General features: G+C 46.0%; 1 protein-coding gene across 1 annotated transcript in view; it reads left to right on the forward strand.

Annotated features, from left to right (window-relative positions):
- The window catches only part of LOC311227833 (protein phosphatase 3 catalytic subunit alpha-like), a 399,712-nt gene that overhangs the window by 276,240 nt on the left and 103,969 nt on the right, over positions 1-19,503 (forward strand). Inside the window, 2 exon segments of the mRNA XM_084313666.1 lie at positions 3,171-3,248; positions 13,699-13,815. Of these exon segments, the coding sequence (XP_084169792.1) occupies positions 3,171-3,248; positions 13,699-13,815 (195 nt within the window).

Raw genomic sequence — 19,503 nt, forward strand, 5'->3', positions numbered from 1 at the left:
TGTCAGTTATTTAAAACATTATCATGTGTCTGTTCTTTAAAACATCATCATGTGTCAGTTCTTTAAAACATTATCATGTGTCAGTTCTTTAAAACATTATCATGTGTCAGTTATTTAAAACATTATCATGCATCAGTTATTTAAAACATCATGTGTCAGTTCTTTAAAACATTATCATGTGTCAGTTCTTTAAAACATTATCATGTCAGTTATTTAAAACATTATCATGTGTCAGTTATTTAAAACATTATCATGTGTCAGTTCTTTAAAACATTATCATGTGTCAGTTCTTTAAAACATTATCATGTGTCAGTTCTTTAAAACATTACCGTGTGTCTGTTCTTTAAAACATTATCATGTGTCAGTTCTTTAAAACATTATCATGTGTCAGTTATTTAAAACATTATCATGTGTCTGTTCTTTAAAACATTATCATGCGTCAGTTCTTTAAAACATTATCATGTGTCAGTTATTTAAAACATTATCATGTGTCAGTTATTTAAAACATTATCATGTGTCTGTTCTTTAAAACATTATCATGTGTCTGTTCTTTAAAACATTATCATGTGTCAGTTCTTTAAAACATTATCATGTGTCAGTTATTTAAAACATTATCATGTGTCAGTTCTTTAAAACATTATCATGTGTCTGTTCTTTAAAACATTATCATGTGTCAGTTCTTTAAAACATTATCATGTGTCAGTTATTTAAAACATTATCATGTGTCTGTTCTTTAAAACATTATCATGTGTCAGTTCTTTAAATAAATACAATAACAGCAGAAAACTGGGACATTCCTAGTAAATAGTATAGTAGATGGAGGGATATATGGGTTTTTAACCCTTTCACTGTCACACTACCAAACGGTTAACCCTTTCACTGCGACAATACACAGAAGGTTAACCCTTTCACTGCCACACAACATCAGGTTACCGTCGGTAGTGTGATAGTAAAGGGTTAACCTTCTGTAGTGTGGCAGTGAAAGGGTTAATAAACACAGTAGCGAGGAGTAACGATGCTGCGGTGTGATCCAACGGCCCGGCGCGCGTTAGTCTGACAGTAAATGTTACGAGCGATGCGCCTCCATTTTTATAGATACGCTATGGCCTCCAAAACATTCATCATGAAATTAATAAACCAACTGTCGTGCTAATCGGAAACACCCAGGGATGAAGTATGATCTCACGTAATCAGATCAGAATCTGGAGACCTGAGCGTGTTAATGGTGGCATCGCAAGGGATGCCCGAAAGCTAACTTTCTTCCAAGATAGAACTCTTAGATGTTACAGCCCCCAGTAAGGGAAGTCGAGGGTAACTAACATGAAATAATATAAATATAAATACATATATATACATTATATACATATATATAATAAATAAAAGATGAATGTCATGTAACCTCATAAGTGAACCAAAGGAAGAGTAAACCAATGGCAACAATAAATGAGGTGAAAGAGAGTGATATATTGTGCTATTTAAGTAATATTTAAGTAATATGTACAGTGTATAACATGATGACGTTATAACTCTAAGAACAACACAAGTCTAATAAAAAGCTCTACAGCCTCTCTCACTGAGATCAGCAGGGTACAACACAACGTACACACGCTCCTCTCCCATTCTTTGTCATTCACTCCTGTAATTTGGAAAGCTTTTTTTATACACTTGTGACAGCGACATATTTTCACACGTATTATGAATATGTAAAAAAAATTAAATAATAATAAAGAGTAGGGGTGTAACAGTGCACAAAAACCACGGTACGGTACGTACCTCGGTTTTGAAGTCAAGGTACGGTTTTCGGTACAGTGGGGGAAAGTTTGGCTTTCCATGTTCCACTCAGGGGTGATGTAGTGTGCAGTAACTAATTGTACTTGTAGGGCTGTCAACGAATATTCTATATTGAAATTAATAATTGACTTGTAAAAAAAAAAAAAAAATTATTGTGGTTAACATAGCGTTGTATTCGTTCGGTACACTACACAGCCGTTCGGTACGGTACGGTACACACTGAAACTTGTTCGGTACGGATACGTGTACCTTTACACCCCTAATAAAGAGTACAACAGGCTTCCTTGAGTTATGAATAATTTATTATAGCTTTAAACGGTTAGAACCATTAATCCTTTGACAATGCAATGCACTTTATAGCAATCACGATTATTGATTTTAGAACAAATGTAACTTGAACTGAGCTTCTTCTATCTACCGTGTCTTATCTTCGCTCTCCTCCGTGTGCACATTGTTATCACTCGTTTAGCCATTTAGATCAATCGTTCCATTGGCCGGGCAATGATTGAATATTGTTTATCTTCTTTCAACGGGATCATATTGTGATGGCGTGGGTGATGATACTGAGATATCGTGGTTAGGCTTTAGGGTTCCTCCAGTTTGCTCTGAACTAGGAAAAACTGCTTTTCCTTTGATGCTTCCGACACCTGGAATGTCCTCCAACTGACTGACGCTTCTCCCTTCTCTTGCTGCATTTAAAAGTATAATAATAATAATAATAATTTAAAAGTATGATCTCTGACCACCGTGTGTCGACTTGTCTTAGCTGAGTTTTTATTGTTTGTTCTTATTTATTGTGCCTATACAGGTGCAGCTCAATAAATTAGAATACTGTGGGAAAGTTATTTTATTTCAGTAATTCAATTCAAAAAGCGAAACTCTAATAGATTATAGATTCATTACACACAAAGTGAAATATTTCAAGCCTTTATTTGTTTTAATGTGGATGATTATGGCTTACAGCTCATGGAAGCCCAAAATTCAGTATCTCAGAAAGTTTGAAAAAAGAAAATGTATATAGAAATGTCGGCCTTCTGAAAAGTATGTTCATGTATGTACTTGGTTGGGGCTCCTTTTGCACAAATGACTGCATCAATACAATATTCTAATTTATTGAGCTGCACCTATATGTATGAAATTGCTGATAAACCGCGTCTTGTTTTGTAAGCTCGTCGTCGCTGTAAATGAGGGTGACCTCGGTGTCTTACGAGTTGAAATAAAGGTTTGATGTGAAGTGAAATTATACACGATTCTGCCGTCTTGGGTCATGATGACACTGGTTGTCATCACATCTTGCCCTAAGTCTAACTGTGAGCTTATCGGTTATGAGTCTTGACTTAAGAGATAACCAGGTCATGTGTCCTCCTTGTCTTCCACAGCTACCCTGCAGTCTGTGACTTCCTCCAACACAATAACTTATTATCCGTCATCCGGGCTCATGAAGCGCAGGACGCAGGGTGAGGTTCCTGCATGGTCTGATCATTCTCTCATCACACTAATTAATTAGTCATTCTCTCATCACACTAATAGCACGCTGGAGTCATTCTCTCATCACACTGACACGCTGGAGTCATTATCTCATCACACTGACACGCTGGAGTCATTATCTCATCACACTAACACGCTGGAGTCATTTTCTCATCACAGTAACACGCTGGAGTCATTCTCTCATCACACTAATTAGCACGCTGGAGTCATTCTCTCATCACACTAACACGCTGGAGTCATTCTCTCATCACACTATGATGAGAGAATGACTCCAGCGTGTTAGTGTGATGAGAGAATGACTCCAGCGTGCTGTGATGAGAGAATGACTCCAGCGTGCGATGAGAGAATGACTCCAGTTACTGTGATGAGAGAATGACTCCAGCGTGTTAGTGTGATGAGAGAATGACTCCAGCGTGCTTTAGTGTGATGAGAGAATGACTCCAGAGTGGTAGTTACTGTGATGAGAGAATGACTCCAGCGTGCTAAATTAGTTGTGATGAGAGAATGAATCCAGCGTGTTAGTGTGATGAGAGAATGACTCCAGCGTGTTAGTGTGATGAGAGAATGACTCCAGCGTGTTAGTGTGATGAGAGAATGACTCCAGCGTGTTAGTGTGATGAGAGAATGACTCCAGAGTGTGATGAGAGAATGACTCCAGCGTGTTAGTGTGATGAGAGAATGACTCCAGAGTGCTTAGTGTGATGAGAGAATGACTCCAGCGTGTTAGTGTGATGAGAGAATGACTCCAGCGTGTTAGTGTGATGAGAGAATGACTCCAGAGTGTTACTGTGATGAGAGAATGACTCCAGCGTGTTAGTGTGATGAGAGAATGACTCCAGCGTGTTAGTGTGATGAGAGAATGACTCCAGAGTGCTATTAGTGTGATGAGAGAATGACTCCAGCGTGCTTAGTGTGATGAGAGAATGACTACAGAGTGCTTTTTAGTGTGATGAGAGAATGACTCCAGAGTTAGTGTGAGAGAGAATGACTCCAGAGTGCTTAGACTCTGGAGTCATTCTCTCATCACAGCACGCTGGAGTCATTCTCTCATCACACTAAAAAGCACTCTGTAGTCATTCTCTCATCACACTAACAGGCTGGAGTCATTCTCTCATCACACTAACACGCTGGAGTCATTCTCTCATCACACTAACACGCTGGAGTCATTCTCTCATCACACGCTGGAGTCATTCTCTCATCACACTAACACGCTGGAGTCATTCTCTCATCACACTAACAGGGTGGAGTCATTCTCTCATCACAGCACGCTGGAGTCATTCTCTCATCACACTAACACGCTGGAGTCATTCTCTCATCACATTAGTGTGATGAGAGAATGACTCCAGCGTGTTAGTGTGATGAGAGAATGACTACAGAGTGCTTTTTAGTGTGATGAGAGAATGACTCCAGCGTGTTAGTGTGATGAGAGAATGACTCCAGCGTGTTAGTGTGATGAGAGAATGACTCTAGCGTGTTAGTGTGATGAGAGAATGACTCCAGAGTGGTTGTGATGAGAGAATGACTCCAGCGTGTTACTGTGATGAGAGAATGACTCCAAAGTGTGATGAGAGAATGACTCCAGCGTGTGATGAGAGAATGACTCCAGCGTGTTAGTGTGATGAGAGAATGACTCCAGCGTGTTAGTGTGATGAGAGAATGACTCCAGAGTGGTTAGTGTGATGAGAGAATGACTCCAGCGTGTTACTGTGATGAGAGAATGACACCAGCGTGTTAGTGTGATGAGAGAATGACTCCAGAGTGCTTAGTGTGATGAGAGAATGACTCCAGCGTGTTAGTGTGATGAGAGAATGACTCCAGAGTGTTACTGTGATGAGAGAATGACTCCAGCGTGTTAGTGTGATGAGAGAATGACTCCAGCGTGTTAGTGTGATGAGAGAATGACTCCAGAGTGCTTGATGAGAGAATGACTCCAGCGTGTTAGTGTGATGAGAGAATGACTCCAGCGTGCTAAGTTAGTGTGATGAGAGAATGACTCCAGCGTGTTAGTGTGATGAGAGAATGACTCCAGAGTGTGATGAGAGAATGACTCCAGCGTGTTACTGTGATGAGAGAATGACTCCAGCGTGCTATGTGATGAGAGAATGACTCCAGAGTGATGTGATGAGAGAATGACTCCAGAGTGCGATGAGAGAATGACTCCAGAGTGGTAATGTGATGAGAGAATGACTCCAGCGTGATGTGAGAATGACTCCAGCGTGTTAGTGTGATGAGAGAATGACTCCAGCGTGAGTGTGATGAGAGAATGACTCCAGCGTGTTAGTGTGATGAGAGAATGACTCCAGCGTGTTAGTGTGATGAGAGAATGACTCCAGCGTGTTAGTGTGATGAGAGAATGACTCCAGAGTGTTACTGTGATGAGAGAATGACTCCAGCGTGTTAGTGTGATGAGAGAATGACTCCAGCGTGTTAGTGTGATGAGAGAATGACTCCAGAGTGCTATTAGTGTGATGAGAGAATGACTCCAGCGTGCTTAGTGTGATGAGAGAATGACTACAGAGTGCTTTTTAGTGTGATGAGAGAATGACTCCAGAGTTAGTGTGAGAGAGAATGACTCCAGAGTGCTTAGACTCTGGAGTCATTCTCTCATCACAGCACGCTGGAGTCATTCTCTCATCACACTAAAAAGCACTCTGTAGTCATTCTCTCATCACACTAACAGGCTGGAGTCATTCTCTCATCACACTAACACGCTGGAGTCATTCTCTCATCACACTAACACGCTGGAGTCATTCTCTCATCACACGCTGGAGTCATTCTCTCATCACACTAACACGCTGGAGTCATTCTCTCATCACACTAACAGGGTGGAGTCATTCTCTCATCACAGCACGCTGGAGTCATTCTCTCATCACACTAACACGCTGGAGTCATTCTCTCATCACATTAGTGTGATGAGAGAATGACTCCAGCGTGTTAGTGTGATGAGAGAATGACTACAGAGTGCTTTTTAGTGTGATGAGAGAATGACTCCAGCGTGTTAGTGTGATGAGAGAATGACTCCAGCGTGTTAGTGTGATGAGAGAATGACTCTAGCGTGTTAGTGTGATGAGAGAATGACTCCAGAGTGGTTGTGATGAGAGAATGACTCCAGCGTGTTACTGTGATGAGAGAATGACTCCAAAGTGTGATGAGAGAATGACTCCAGCGTGTGATGAGAGAATGACTCCAGCGTGTTAGTGTGATGAGAGAATGACTCCAGCGTGTTAGTGTGATGAGAGAATGACTCCAGAGTGGTTAGTGTGATGAGAGAATGACTCCAGCGTGTTACTGTGATGAGAGAATGACACCAGCGTGTTAGTGTGATGAGAGAATGACTCCAGAGTGCTTAGTGTGATGAGAGAATGACTCCAGCGTGTTAGTGTGATGAGAGAATGACTCCAGAGTGTTACTGTGATGAGAGAATGACTCCAGCGTGTTAGTGTGATGAGAGAATGACTCCAGCGTGTTAGTGTGATGAGAGAATGACTCCAGAGTGCTTGATGAGAGAATGACTCCAGCGTGTTAGTGTGATGAGAGAATGACTCCAGCGTGCTAAGTTAGTGTGATGAGAGAATGACTCCAGCGTGTTAGTGTGATGAGAGAATGACTCCAGAGTGTGATGAGAGAATGACTCCAGCGTGTTACTGTGATGAGAGAATGACTCCAGCGTGCTATGTGATGAGAGAATGACTCCAGAGTGATGTGATGAGAGAATGACTCCAGAGTGCGATGAGAGAATGACTCCAGAGTGGTAATGTGATGAGAGAATGACTCCAGCGTGATGAGAGAATGACTCCAGCGTGTTAGTGTGATGAGAGAATGACTCCAGCGTGAGTGTGATGAGAGAATGACTCCAGCGTGTTAGTGTGATGAGAGAATGACTCCAGCGTGTTACTGTGATGAGAGAATGACTCCACCCTGTTACTGTGATGAGAGAATGACTCCACCCTGTTACTGTGATGAGAGAATGACTCCAGCGTGTTAGTGTGATGAGAGAATGACTCCAGAGTGCTTTAGTGTGATGAGAGAATGACTAGTGTGATGAGAGAATGACTCCAGAGTGCTAAGACTCTGGAGTCATTCTCTCATCACAATAAATCACGCTGGAGTCATTCTCTCATCACAGTAACACTCTGTGGTCATTCTCTCATCACTAGGGATGACCCCCGAAACCCGGTTCTAAATGGGAACCGGTACTAAATTAGAAAACACCAGAGTATTGATGAGTTGATGAGTAGCTCCGACGTTATCGGTACTGCTATCGGTAGTCTAGGAGCGGATTAGCTACGGAGCTAACAGTGTACCATCCATCTGCGATGCAATGGTGGCAGCAACACTGGAAACGGACTAACGTTAACGTTATGCCAAGTTCATACTACACTACACGTATGAACTCGACATAACGTTAACGTTACTCCGTTTCCATGAAGTGTTTAATTAGCAGCAATCTGTTGTTGAAAATGTGACGTTAAAAATCTCCGGAAACGCGAGGACAGGAAGCCGTCATGAAATCATTGTAGTCATATTGTAGTCTTTTAGTCTTATTAACTAAAAGATTTTAACAAAATAAAAAGCAGCAGCACTATTGGATAACGTAAGGTTATCCTATAACCCTAGTTATATGAGTATAGCGAGCGCTCTGCTCTTTATGGAACTATCCCTTTATCCACTCTAATAATGAATAATTTTCTCCACATGCACACACCTATCCGCCTGGCCACACCCACATCCGCTCCTCTATATAAGCGGGGTCGTGGCCACACCATCAGCTCCTTCCCAAGTCTTTCACCACCGAAGGCGAAGACCACGGGGTCCTCAGTGAGTCAGAGCAGAGCGCTCGCTATACTCATATAACTAGGGTTATAGGATAACCTTACGTTATAGATCGTATAGCTTTACGCTCTGCTCTTTATGGAACACAGGAGCTGAGCAGAGCGAAAAGCTTGACATATGTACCCGCTGAGGCCCCCCACAACCATCAGAACCGGGGAGGACCGAGCCCCCTGGACCCCCCTAGTGGAGGATGGGAGGGAATCGGATCCAACTGTGCGAAGAGGGTTTAGAATAGAATAGAATAGAATAGATCTTTATTGTCATTGTTACAGTTGTTACAACGAAATTTAAAATGCAGCCCTAGGTGCTAGTAAAAATATAAAAACACAGTCCTAAACACAGTATTAAATATAAAAACAGGAGTAAGGCATAAATAACATTAACATAAACAGGGGGGTGTAAAAGATAATTGCATTAGCACCTCAAACACACAGGGTGAGCAGACCGTGGGACTTACCTTCATTCAGAAGGACCCGCGACCACTCAGGCGCGCATCCCACATGCCGCCAGGGAACGGACAGGAAGCAAAACACCTCCGTCACAGCCCCCAACATCACAGGGTCGAAGGTCAAGAACCCAACCCTGTGGCAAGGCCGTAGCAGCGGAGCGTGGAGGAGCTCCCAGCCCTAGGACAACCTGAGGGCCAGTACCCCCCGAAAAAAGGGGGCCTGGCGAGGCCAATGAGGCCGTAGCATCGGGACCCCACCAGACGGTCACTGGTGACACCACCCCCCACATCACCAGCGTATCGGACAGGGCCCAAATCAAGAGCAGGCCCTTCCCGCCTCGGCACGCCGCTCTGAAGCACTCTACAAGAGGCTACTCCCCCACAACACTGTGGGGCCAGTCGGCGTGCCGGGGAGACAATCCCCCAAGGAGGTTGATCCCTCAATCCAGGCAACAGGCCCCAAGAGCATAACTCGACCTGTGCCTGGAGCACTGCGGACTAGACAGGCGCCTAAAGGGCCTATTGTGAGAACAGCACCCCGGCGGAAGGGGCATTCTGTATGCTGTGCACCATGTCGCAACCTCCACAAACCCGACCCCTCCAGTGGGGTCGAGGTTCAAGAGAAGGCTGACACGATTGGCAGACGTCATGAAAGGTGCGGGGGCATACTCTCGGGCAGACGGGGTCAAGCCCGGCCTCAACCCGAGAGTCGACTCTGCTACCAACACTCCGGGGAACCAACCACCCCCCTATGTTTATTTTAACAGGAGGCGGTTGTTCCCTTAACCCACCAAGAAAACTCAGAAACATAACTGCGCGTATACACAGGCTATACAGGCAGTACAAGTGTTTCAGTTTTCAAAGGGTTAACCCAGGCCAACCGGTCGACGAGGAACGAGTTCGGACCTGGGCCCGGCGGACCGGGACCTACACAGGGATGCCTAGAGGAGTTAACAGAAAACCTCCTCGACAGCCCCCTCCCATCCCCGCCCAGCAGGGGGAGGGAGGGGTGAAAATGAATGGAGAAGGACCAGGCCCCCTAACACAGCGCAAGGTACAACACAGTATGGACCAAGCACGTCACTGTTAAGGGCAACTTGTAGTGGCATACACATGACACACACATCCACGACATCAATCCCCGCGAAGCCCGGGCCGACCCGGTATTTTCCCCCCGGAAAAGCACAAAGTTCTTCAGGGTACCAGAACAGCAGATCTGCGCCCCGGCGGACAATGGGTTAACTGACATGGCCCGGCGCGACCAGAACCAGTCCGCGTCCTAGTCACGCCGCCATCCCCAGTCCTAAGAGGGGGGTAGGTACGCGTGTTGACCCAAAACATCACAGAGGGCGCCACCAAGATGGTCAGCATGCGAATGCACTGCTCCTGGTGGCCCACCTCATGGCCGTGAGACCCCTCCGCCAATGTATTGATCTACTCCGTCATCTCCCCCAGAGATGTACGTGAGCCGTCGAGTCTAACCTAGTACACTGGCGCTCGGTAGAGATAAAAAATCTCCTTCCCAGCCGCCCACATAAAAAACACAGTTTCTATGAATTGGGCAACCAAGGCGCGCCAGCCCATAACATGGTTTCACATTGAAAGCACCCAGGGCCAGCGCTATGTACACGTCGAGACCCAAAAAACACATCAATGGTGAATTCTAATAAGAAAACCAGACAACGTTCCCTCCATGCTGTCTGGGACGAGCAGCAGGAAGCCGGTCAATAAGACACAGATATGGGTCTCATACGACGCGTCTGAGGGTAAACACTGTCAATTCTGCTCTTTACACAAGAGGGGAAGACAGAAAATCCCCCAGAGAGACCTCCACGTGAGTAACAATTGAAAAAGACATGTAACTATTGAGCCCAGTGACAAAAGGCCCAATACACATTTCAATAGAGAGCAGAGCAGAAAACAAACAGTTCTCAATGCATCGCATTACCCAACTTTGACAATGACAGTGGTCTGTAGCACAGAGCCTGAAAAAACTCACGGAAGTCTCATGGCCAATAGAAAACGCGCCCAGTGACGTATTCCATGGCCGGGGAAATCCCGTGACCCACGTATCCTAGTATGGCGTGGGACCAGGGAACCGATGCCACTTTTCCTAAACGTAACATGAATGAACACACAACCCCCTCAGACAATAAAAAAGGTAAAGTACACTCTTACTACTGCAAGAAGAACGCCGTCTTTTATGATGAGAGAAGACATAAGTCCTCGACCGAGTGCTAGCCACAGGCCTTGCTAAGCACATACATAATAGCGACCAAAAAACTATTTTCAGAGAAAACTGCCCCACTCCCTAAGCAAGAACACAACCCCAACAGTAGTTGAGGGTTTACATCGTATCCCCAAATATATAGTGAATAAACACACGTTTTGTAACAGAAAACAGTCCCTCACCAGGAGGGACCCTTTATTTAATAACACAATTATATGTTTGGGGGGGGGGGGGCAAACAGTGGAGTCACTAGCGCCCCCACGGGGAGCCGGCCCGGAGGCGTGTATGCCTTCTAAAACAGAACTGCGTTCGAGTTTTGCGCTCTGATTGGCCAGGTCATGTGACATGTGCGCCAATCGTGGGACAGCAAGTTCTGCGCCTATTTCCGGGTCTAACAGCCTGCAAACTACCTGGCGTTCTATCGCCATGCTCTAAGACAAACTCTAACCCTAACCAACTTCGAAAGAGCGCCTAAGCCTAACCAGTGTAGAAACTTGCGGTCCCACGATTGGGCGTACATGTCACATGACCATAAATGACCTGGCCAATCAGAGATATGCGGAAACGCAGTTCTGTTGTAGAAGGCATTCAGGCGGCCCGCAGGGACGGTGCTGGGGAGCCTCCTGGTCACGTCGATCCCTACCGTTCCCTCCGGGCGCAGGACGACTGGCTGCAGCGGTCGCGGCACTCCCTCCACTCCTGGCCTTCTTGGCGGAAGGCCCAGCAGCGGCGGCGGTGATGGTGGCAACGGCCGCAGGCCTCTGCCGGCGTTGCCTCCTCCTTACATCACTGGTGGCATCGGGTCGGGGGAAATGGGGCACGCTCCTTCCCGGCGGCTATTGCCTGCAGCTGTTACATGCAGGATGGCTCCAGCCACCTGGGCGTGAAGGTACCGTTGATGGTCATCTAGTACCGTCCCGCCCACCATCCGCCCCCCGACATGTAGCGCGCCAGCTGCGCGATGTTGGAGGTCGCAGCCAGGCTCTGTGTCGAGGCGATGTACAGCTGGTCACTCCACGACGCCAACTGCCTAGCCGACTTCCCCTGGGGAACTGGCTTTCTTAACGGCTCCCACACCATCTCGGTGCAAAGTATGGCTGCCATCGCGCTATCAAGTCGAGGCACCCCATCCTTTAGCCCCTGGACCAAACCCACTCCCCGCGTGACTGGCACGTAGGTGGGGGTAAGGCCAACGATGCGGGATATTACCTGTCCCTGCACCATGTAAGCCTCCATTGCTGGGAAGAATGGGCAGACAACGCCTGTCTCTCTCACAGGACGATGTTGCCAGAGATGACCTATCATGTCATCAGGAACAGGTGCCGGCAGTGGCTGCGGCAACGCCACGCCATTAGCGGCTGCGGCGGCCGCCATGAGCTCGGGGAACAAGGCAAGCAACTCCCCTTGCATACCTTCTTCCACGTCACTCGCGTCCCTCGCGTACGGGAGGCTGCACCGGGCGCCATCGTCCGACGCGGCAGATAGCTGGGCATCTCGTCTCCGGGGTGGAGGTTTTAACCCAGTCCCAGAGTACAAGGAACTCCAGGGAGACGTAGCACTCCCTGCCACTCCCCGAGGGGGAGAGTGACACGTCTCCGCCGGGCCTTCGAACAAGAGAGCCCCCGCCCCCTCCATGTAATCCTCAATTTCCATCGGATATGGAACTCTCGCTCGGCTCCAGCACAACACTACAACCAGGCCGTTCACCCCCGCTGCTCGCCGTCTTACGACAAGAGCCAGCCGAGGCGAAGAGTCTGCGACGCAAATCCCCGGCCACCAGAGGAACTGTCTGCCTTTTGGCCGACTCCCCTGGCGGGGGAACCAGGGCCGGAACTCGGCCACCTCACAGGAGATGGGAGCTCAACGGCCCCTCGGCGAAGCACACTCTCCTCCGGGCGCCACCCAGGCGCACCTGCTTGCCAGGACCGTGGAACCAGAGACGCCCCACGATGCACGGAGGACGCCGCGACAGTGAAGCGCTGGTGGAGGGTAGCATTGTAATCGTCTCTAGACCCTCCCACGGTGAAGACATTATCTCTTTGCTTTTTCGAGAGAAAAAACAAAGATACAATGTCAACGTAGCTCCTCTCCAACAACTATTTTGGCATTCAACTTAAAGTGGTGTGTTACAGACACTTTTCGGTGGTGAAAATACGGAAGGAGCTGATGGTGTGGCCACGACCCCGCTTATATAGAGGAGTGGATGTGGGTGTGGCCAGGCGGATAGGTGTGTGCATGTGGAGAAAATTATTCATTATTAGAGTGAATAAAGGGATAGTTCCATAAAGAGCAGAGCGTAAAGCTATATGATCTATAGCTGCGTCATGTTTGCTATGTATTTATTTCTCGTTAGGGGAGTAGGACATTTGTTTCACAGTTTTAGCATGATGTTTTATAGATGGCTAGGTTAAACAGGTTTTTGTTTTTAAGAGGGGGGGTTTGATTTTATTTGATTGAAGTTTATTTCAAATATGCAACACAACAAACAAACATCAAGTACAGATATGGCCTTAAGCCGTACAAATAATAAATGTATAAAAAGAAAATTTAAATAATAATAATCTAAAAGAACCGATAAGAGTATACCGATAAAGTACCGAACCGTTAAGCAGTATCGATAAGAGTAGTAGTATCTATAAAATCCTAACGATACCCATCCCTACTCATCACAGTACCACTCTGTGGTCATACTCTCATCACACTAACACGCTGTGTCCGCTCTCATTTAGCTTGTTAAAGAGGCCTTTTTTTTATGAAAAAGTTCCATAGGGTAGGTTTACACTAGGTTGAGGTCCCAGGGATATCTTGACCTTATTTATTTGGGGTTCATCTGAATTTTTTTTTTTTTTTTTTGTGAACCCTTCTGCTTTCTGCTGACTAATCGCTTCTCACTGTCTTGTTTCACCAGATACCGCATGTACAGAAAGAGTCAGACCACTGGCTTCCCTTCGCTAATCACCATCTTCTCAGCACCCAACTACCTAGATGTCTACAATAACAAAGGTAAGGGAGAGCAAGGACGTCGGTGTTCTTCTAGAGCGGTAGAGAGGTGCCAGGAAGCTGCACCATCATCACATGTTATTCAGTCAGATCCCAGTATGGTGACGTTGTCAAAAGTGCACTTCATAGGCGCCGCTGGGTAGCGCAGTGGACTAAGCACTCGCCTACCACCGCAGAGAGACTCTGGGATCGAATCCAGCTGTCAGCGGTACCTCCGGCTTGGTCAGTCGCCCCTACTAACACAAGTGGCAGTGTTAGCGGGTGGGAAGCCGGCGGTGTATGTGTCCTGGTCGTTGTAAACTGCGACTCCTACTGGTCGGTCAGGGTGCCTGTTCAGCAGGGAGGGGATGTGGGGGAAATAGCGTGATAGTAGTTAAAAAAAAAATTGTAATTTTTTTTAACAACAAATGTATGTTTACTTTGCAGCAATTCTTTGTCGTTGCCGCCATCTTTAGTGTTACATCCCCTCACACTCCAGTTTTCAGGCTGCAGCTGGTTTAAAAGCTAAAGTAAACCAGCTTCTCTGCTGGCTGTGGCTCCAGGGGAGTTGAACAGTTCTGGCTCTGCTAGTTTCTTTTCTATCTTTTGGCGCTTTTTTGGTGGACAAACCACCGCACATGTGCACCGTGACTCGCGACTGGAGACTAACTCTGCTAGCACACATGTACAGACGAATACAAAAAATATTTAATTAGAAAGCAAAAAAAATAAAGAGAAAAATAAATCTCAATTTGGTCAGTATTGTCATTTGGACAAGCAAAGCCATTACTTTAAGTTGCAGGCAAGAAAGACAAGTCTGTCCACTGTCTCTGGTTTTAAAACTGCCATGTTGCAGGTAAAATAAAAAAGAATTATATATTTTTTTATTATATATCGATATCGATTGCGATAATGATCGTTGTCGTTTTATCGCCCAGCCCTAATGGCAGGTGTGATGTCAGGTGTGATGTCAGGTGTGATGTCAGGTGTGATCTGTGATGTCAGGTGTGATGTCAGGTGTGATCTGTGATGTCAGGTGTGATGTCTGGTGTGATGTCAGGTGTGATGTCAGGTGTGATCTGTGATGTCAGGTGTGATGTCTGGTGTGATCTGTGATGTCAGCTGTGATGTCACGTGTGATGTCATCCATTATGTTGGCGACGGCTCCACTGAAATGTATTGTAGATGAAGAAATGGCCATTGGCCTAAAGATTTATGGAGGGTGCCGTTAGTAAGATTGTTTCATTAGATTAGGTTCAATTTATTGTCATTGGCATTACACATTTCAATGGAATGAAGTTGGCATCTAACCAAAGTGCAAAGTAGCAGTAAAGTGCACTGCAGTATACAGTATAACTGTGACACTGTGGAGGATATATGACAATGCTACAGAGTAAATATGCTAAGCTATACACTGTATGTACAGTGTTATTATATACAGTGGTATGAATACACGTTATGTGTCAGAACGTCCCACAGTGAATACTTATGGTATTTTAGGAAATCAAATCAAAACGGAGCATTGCGACAAAATATCAAGTGAACTAAAGTCCACTTGCAATAATATAGCTTGGAAAGGCAACAATACTGATGACTGGGACAAAATAGGGTTCAGATGCATTATAGGTGAAATGCCCCACTTTTTTTTTATCCACATTTTTTTTAATTTCTTTTTTTTCCCATCCCAATTTCGTATTTCCAATTCTTCCCTCCCCTGTCTTGAACGTTGCTAGACTATGCCTCCCACTGGTTGGCTGTAGTGAGGATAGAAGCCTTGCATCACGTGTCCCCTCCGGTACACGAGGAGGCAGCCTGTCGCATCTTTTCACCAGACAGCTCGAACTGTCAGTGGCGAGGAGTGACGTGTGGGAGGCTCACGCTGCCCCCGATACTTCCTGCTTCCGCTGTACAGGCGCACCAACCGACCTGTAGGAGTCGCTGTCCACAACGTCCAATCCCCACTCACCGGCTCTCCCACCCTCTAACACTGCCAATTGTGTTAGTATGACGGCCGGCCAAGCCGGTAGCAACGCAGAGAGCTGGGCTCGATACCAGCATATCCTGCGTTAGTGGCGAGCGCCTTGCCCACTGCGCCACTCAGCCGTCCTGTGAAATCCCCCTTTTTAAAGGAACACGCCGACATTTGGGGAAATTATCTTATCGACTTCTCCAGAGAGAGACAAGAAGATAGATAGCTTTCTACTGAACGCACAGAGAGGAAACTGGTATCTAGCTTCTTGTTTGAAGGTGGAGAGTGAGGGAGAGTCTCTGATGGTCTGAGGGAGGGTGTTTCAGAGTCGGGGTGCAGCACGTGAGAAGGCCCGATCACCAAAACTTTTGACGGGACGGTGAGGGTAGCAGTGGAAGAGGACCGGAGGGAACGGGTGGGGCGGTAAGGGAGAAGGAGGTCAGTCAGGTAGGGGGGGGGGGGGGGGGGGGGGTGGGGGCAGGCTATGGAGGGCTTTGAAGGTGAGGAGTAGTAGTTTGAAGTCTATGCGTTCCTTAATACATCCCCCGCCAAAAACGTCGTACAACGTGTTTCATGGTCATGCTAATTCCGCCATTCCACGGCGTACAACGTTATTGAGATCATATTTCATTTTTTCGCCATGGTATTCATAATTCCCTCACACAGCCTCGGCTGAGACAGTGGGACTCTGCACAACCGTGCAACGCTTCAATACCGCCACCTGGTGGATGATCGGGCGAGTTACAACCGGAAATGGATCTCTAGTGATCTCCGTTCATCTGGGAAATCCGTCCGGCAGTCACATATTGTTGCGGGACTCTAGACACACATCCGTGTATATGGATCGCTGCCATAACAAAATAATTGATATGATTTGGGCGTTTATTTCGCCATACAAACCGGAAATGGATCTAGTCGATCACCGTCAAATAAGTGGGATCTTTTTCCTCCAGTCTCATCGGCGAACGGTAAGAGGACAGTAACGTTACTTTCAGCGTGATTGTTTATTATTATTAATGCAAACTGCTCTGATCGATATATCACCCATACTACATAGAGCATTTACTGACGATCACGGAATTATAAACGACCCCCCCCCCCCCTCCCCCCGTTCATCCGCGCATGAGGAGTCATAACGTTTAGGATCATGTACAGTTGACATTTTTTATATAGCGTGTATCGGCAACAAACGGCAGTTGATAATCTATACATGCGTTTATGCCTATAACTCACGTTCTAGGAATTACTGCAGAAAACGATAAAAACATATTTATATTCTAGACGGTATTTTCGTATGAATCTATGAATGAAAAAGTATAACGTTCCTACATCCTGAACGATAGATAATCGATGTTGAATGGGCCATAGTAATGTCAATTTAGCAATACAATTTAAAAAGTTATAGCCCTGCAAAGAAGGTGAACATCTCCATAGGCTTAGAGTGGTGGCAGAGAGTGGTATGAGAGGGGCAAACTGCGTGGCAGTTAATGTGTTAATCGGGAGCCAGTGGAGAGAGTGGAGGACAGGAGTGATGTGGCCACGGGACTGGGTGTTTGTGAGGAGGCGGGCGGCTGAGTTTTGCACCATCTGGAGTTTATGGAGGGAGCGTGAGGTGAGCGGGATTTTTTTATTATTATATTGCAACCACTACAGAACCACTACAGTTCAACTCAAGTTCAGACCTCTGTTACTCTATTTCATTAGCACTAAAAGTGATTTTCCTTTTTTGCATTAGTAACTTCAGAATGTTATTTTTCAAAAGAGACCGGGCAGCGTGTCGAAGTGTCCTTGAGCGAGACACTTAACCCCTAATTGCTCCCAATGAGCAGGTTGACTCCTTGCATGTTCGCCTCCGCCGTCGGTGTGTGAATGTGTGAGTGAATGGGTCAAATGTGAGGAACAAAGTGTAAAGCGCTTTGGATAAAAAAGCAACATATAGATGCAGCCATTTACCATTCTGCTATCTCTCCCAATGTGTGGGTCGGGTCATCCCGGGGAATAGGGGCCGCGCCTGGAACTGGCCTGGCGCTGGTCCAGTTGGCTCATGGTGGGTGGTGCCCCCGCTGCCCATACAAACAAGATGGAGACGCAGTGAGTCAGCGTTTCCCCACCCAAGAGAGAGGGGGGGGGGGGGGGGGGGGGGTCACAGTTTAGAACCTGACAGTCTTTCTTCCTGTTTGATACCCACACAGTTTAAAACCTGACAGTCTTTCTTCCTGTTTGATACCCACACAGTTTAGAACCTGACAGTCTTTCTTCCTGTTTGATACCCACACAGTTTAGAACCTGACAGTCTTTCTTCCTGTTTGATACCCACACAGTTTAGAACCGGACATTCTTTCTTCCTGTTTGATACCCACACAGTTTAGAACCTGACAGTCTTTCTTCCTGTTTGATACCCACACAGTTTAGAACCTGACAGTCTTTCTTCCTGTTTGATACCCACACAGTTTAGAACCTGACAGTCTTTCTTCCTGTTTGATACCCACACAGTTTAGAACCTGACAGTCTTTCTTCCTGTTTGATACCCACACAGTTTAGAACCTGACCGTCTTTCTTCCTGTTTGATACCCACACAGTTTAGAACCTGACAGTCTTTCTTCCTGTTTGATACCCACACAGTTTAGAACCTGACAGTCTTTCTCCCTGTTTGACACCCACACAGTTTAGAACCTGACAGTCTTTCTTCCTGTTTGATACCCACACAGTTTAGAACCTGACAGTCTTTCTTCCTGTTTGACACCCACACAGTTTAGAACCTGACAGTCTTTCTTCCTGTTTGATACCCACACAGTTTAGAACCTGACAGTCTTTCTTCCTGTTTGATACCCACACAGTTTAGAACCTGACAGTCTTTCTTCCTGTTTGATACCCACACAGTTTAGAACCTGACAGTCTTTCTTCCTGTTTGATACCCACACAGTTTAGAACCTGACAGTCTTTCTTCCTGTTTGATACCCACACAGTTTAAAACCTGACAGTCTTTCTTCTTGTTTGATACCCACACAGTTTAGAACCTGACGGTCTTTGTTCCTGTTTGATACCCACACAGTTTAGAACCTGACAGTCTTTCTTCTGTTTGATACCCACACAGTTTAGAACCTGACAGTCTTTCTTCCTGTTTGATACCCACACAGTTTAGAACCTGACAGTCTTTCTTCCTAGACAAATATTGATTACTGTCGGGACTTATCAAGCTGCTACAGAGTGTTTCCAGCAGTGCACAAATAACCACTCTAGAAGTGGAAAAATGGTAAATGGCTGCATTTATATAGCGCTTTTATCCAAAGCGCTTTACAATTTGTTCCTCACATTTTACCCATTCACTCACACACCGACAGCGGAGGTGACCATGCAAGGTGCCAACCTGCTCATCGGGAGCAATTAGGGGTTAAGTATCTTGCTCAAGGGCACTTCAACACGCTGTTACCAGAAGACCATAAAAATCCACAGGAATACTACACTACATATCTTACTAGGTTTTTACTGTATTTTCTTTTTTAAACTTTTTTTTTATTATGTTTTTGTAGATTTTGATTGTTTTTTTTACTACCGGGCAGTCCGGTAGAGAGAGAGAGAGAGAGAGAGAGAGAGAGAGGAAGAACGGGTGACAGAGCGGGGGGGGGAGACATTCGGCAAAGGAATCGAACCCGGGTAGGCCGTTTCGCGACGCAGCCTGTTACATGGTTCGCCATGTTTTAGTGTGGACTGGGTGCCGCTGGTGTCACACTAACTTCATGCTAGTGAAAAGGGAGGAAGACCCCC

The sequence above is a fragment of the Notolepis coatsorum genome (genome assembly GCF_963971535.1).
Source record: "Notolepis coatsorum genome assembly, chromosome: 4".
Lineage (NCBI taxonomy): Eukaryota > Metazoa > Chordata > Actinopteri > Aulopiformes > Paralepididae > Notolepis > Notolepis coatsorum.